Consider the following 3,141-nt stretch of genomic DNA (forward strand, 5'->3'; position numbering starts at 1 on the left):
TTTTTTTTTTTGGGGGGGGGGGGGGGGGGGAAGGTGGGGGGTTGGTGATGGGTCTGAGGTGGATTTAAGATTCTGATTGGGGTTTTGTTTTTTTATGAAATGGTGCAGTTACAGAGCATTTGATGAGTATGAAGGGATTGAAGTTGCTTGGAACCAGGTCAAGCTGTATGATTTCCTGCAAAGCCCTGAAGATCTTGAGAGGCTCTATTGTGAAATTCACCTGCTGAAGATATTGAATCACAAAAACATTATGAAGTTCTACACCTCTTGGGTTGATACTGCCAATAGGAACATCAATTTTGTAACTGAAATGTTCACTTCTGGAACACTCAGACAGTAAGCATATCCCATTTCATGATCCATGTTTTAATTCTCTATGGCTTTTGGTTTCATCCAATCACTTAATCTTGGATTGGGTTTGGCAGGTATAGGCTGAAGCACAAAAGGGTTAATATTAGAGCAGTGAAGCATTGGTGCAGACAGATCTTGAATGGATTACTCTATCTCCATAGCCATGATCCCCCAGTGATCCACAGAGATCTCAAGTGTGATAACATCTTTGTGAATGGGAATCAAGGGGAAGTTAAAATTGGGGATCTTGGCCTAGCTGCTATTCTCAGAAAATCACATGCTGCTCATTGTGTTGGTATTCTACATACTGATTTTTTCTTCGATATTTTTCGATCTTTGCCTGTTTGCTAGAGGGATCTTTTTGCTATTTATTACTTAATGGTATTGATAATATGTTTAGGAACCCCTGAATTCATGGCCCCAGAAGTGTATGAAGAGGAATATAATGAATTGGTTGACATCTATTCTTTTGGGATGTGTATCTTGGAAATGGTCACTTTTGAATACCCATATAGTGAATGCACTCATCCTGCTCAGATCTACAAGAAAGTTATCTCTGTTAGTATTCCCTTTCTTCATTTTCAAATTTCAATATAATCTCTTTAGTATTATTTCTATCATCTCTAGAACTTGGTTGTTGTTAAATAGGGGAAGAAACCAGAGGCATTGTATAAAGTGAAGGATCGTGAGGTACGCGAATTCGTTGAAAAATGCTTAGCCACTGTCTCCTTAAGGCTATCAGCAAGGGAGCTTTTGGATGATCCATTCCTTCAACTCGAAGATTGCGAGCACGATTTAAGGCCTACGAGGAGAGAGTTAGATTACATGGACCCTCTATTAAGGCAGCCAGTTCTCGAGCTGGACTGTGAAGGAACGTCGTTTAGTAATGGTTTCTACAATGGGTACTGCAACGGTTATGCATATGAAGAAGAGGAGAAAGGATGGGCGTGTGACCCTAATGAATTCGATCAAAATGGAATCGAGCTTTTCGAGTACAATGATGATGAACGCGAGGATCATTCCTCTAATTTGGATATAAGTATCAAAGGGAAGAGAAGAGAGGATGGTAGCATCTTTTTAAGACTTAGGATTTCAGACCAAGAAGGTTAGAGCAGTAAAAACCGGGATCTTTTTGTACTTCTTTCTTTTTCTTTTGTGTTGATTTATGGAAGATCGAACTCAAAACCCGGTTTTGTTTTGTTTTGTTTCCAGGTCGAATCAGGAATATCTATTTCCCGTTCGATGTTGAATCCGATACAGCGTTAAGCGTTGCTACTGAAATGGTGGCAGAGCTGGATATTACTGACCAAGATGTTACTAAGATAGCTGATATGATAGATGGGGAGATTTCGAAATTAGTGCCTGATTGGAGACCAGGGCCTGGATTAGATGTAATCTCTCACTTTGCAAATCCCACCTTCTGTTACAATTGTGTTTCCAACCATACTTCCACAGGTTCCTTTATGAATTTCCTGTCAAATAATCCCTCAGCTGCCAAGAATCTACACTTCTTGCAGTGCAGTAGTTGTGCCACACATGGCCGGTTCGAGGAGATTACGTTTCAACCAAATAGCCCTCGGCTAAATAATGCTTCTAACCATGAAGACGATCCGGCTTCATCGAGCCAAATAAATGGCTTCCATCACATGGAATATTGGGACAGGCACGAAAGCCTCGAGTGCAGCTCAGTGTGCTCCGGGGAGAGCCATTCCCTCGAAGAAATCGAGAAACAGTATCAAGAAGTTTCGAGTGTGGTTGCAAAAGAGGCGGGCGAGATAAAGACTAGTAAGGTTCCATCCAGTGCAGAAGATTTCTTGAAATCTTCGTCTTCAATGATTCATACACCATCATCTGACCTCTCGGACGAATTTGAGCAGGAGATTCAGCAGAGTAACAGATAGAGTTGAGGGAATTTTAAATTTACTGATTTTTTGAGAAATTGAGCCATGAATCCATGATCTTCAATCGTCTTTAAGATCAGCCGATAATGCAGACATATCAAGAACCGCGATTTCATCTTATGAAACTCTACACTTGAAAGCTTCTGGTTGTGTTCCAAAGTTGTGGTCAAATACACATGACAACACTTAAAAGTGCTGCCCCAGTTCTGGTACCCCAAAGGGCCCGAAAATGTGAGGCGAACAGATCGATTTCTCTACTGTCAAGCAATGGCTACTGCAAAGAAAAAAAACTTTGTTTTATCAACAACTTCAGCACATCATCACCGGTTGACACTGTTTGTTCATAATGTTTTCAGGCTCATATTCATGTTCCTAAATTTTCACAAAAATTGCAGGCTGTATAATCCATCCCTCAATGATCTAAAACCATGAGGCACCCTTTCACAGTTTCACCCCCCTTCCCCTCTTTGTCCATTCACACCCTCTTTTCTTCACATTGTTAGATTGACTATAGAACATTGTCTTGTTGAGAAAAGCCTCATTGAGGATTTGAGGGTCAAATGTAAGTATACCAAGAGAAATGTAATTATTAAGGCTTAGGATTCCCTTATGGGATGCCTTCTTGTTCCCATTACTGTCATCTTGATCAATTATTCAAACATTTATATTTTAGAAATTTTCCTTGATATCCTACAAAAACCATGTTTTTTCCTTAAGGTGTACCACCACAATGAAGTAAATCAATCTAAGTTGTCCATAGTTGACCGGCTCAAACAGAAGGTGTATGCAATTACAAGGAGGTAAATCAGCCTAAGTTATCTATAGTTGACTGGTTCAAACCAAGAAAGTCAATAGACTACTTTTACTGGAAGTCAAACTTGTAACCTTA

At 40.0% G+C, this 3,141-nt stretch overlaps 1 protein-coding gene across 1 annotated transcript in view; it reads left to right on the forward strand.

Moving 5' to 3' along the window:
• LOC116006654 (probable serine/threonine-protein kinase WNK9) overlaps window positions 1-2,928 on the forward strand; it is a 3,821-nt gene extending 893 nt beyond the window's left edge. The window contains exons 3-7 of the mRNA XM_031247112.1: window positions 109-336; window positions 426-646; window positions 752-909; window positions 1,000-1,456; window positions 1,564-2,928. Of these exons, the coding sequence (XP_031102972.1) occupies window positions 109-336; window positions 426-646; window positions 752-909; window positions 1,000-1,456; window positions 1,564-2,252 (1,753 nt within the window). The 3' untranslated portion in view covers window positions 2,253-2,928. The remainder of the gene's footprint in view (window positions 1-108; window positions 337-425; window positions 647-751; window positions 910-999; window positions 1,457-1,563) is intronic.
• The last annotated feature ends 213 nt before the right edge of the window (window positions 2,929-3,141 follow it).

Source organism: Ipomoea triloba, chromosome 15, assembly GCF_003576645.1.
Source record: "Ipomoea triloba cultivar NCNSP0323 chromosome 15, ASM357664v1".
NCBI classification, from domain to species: Eukaryota; Viridiplantae; Streptophyta; class Magnoliopsida; order Solanales; family Convolvulaceae; genus Ipomoea; species Ipomoea triloba.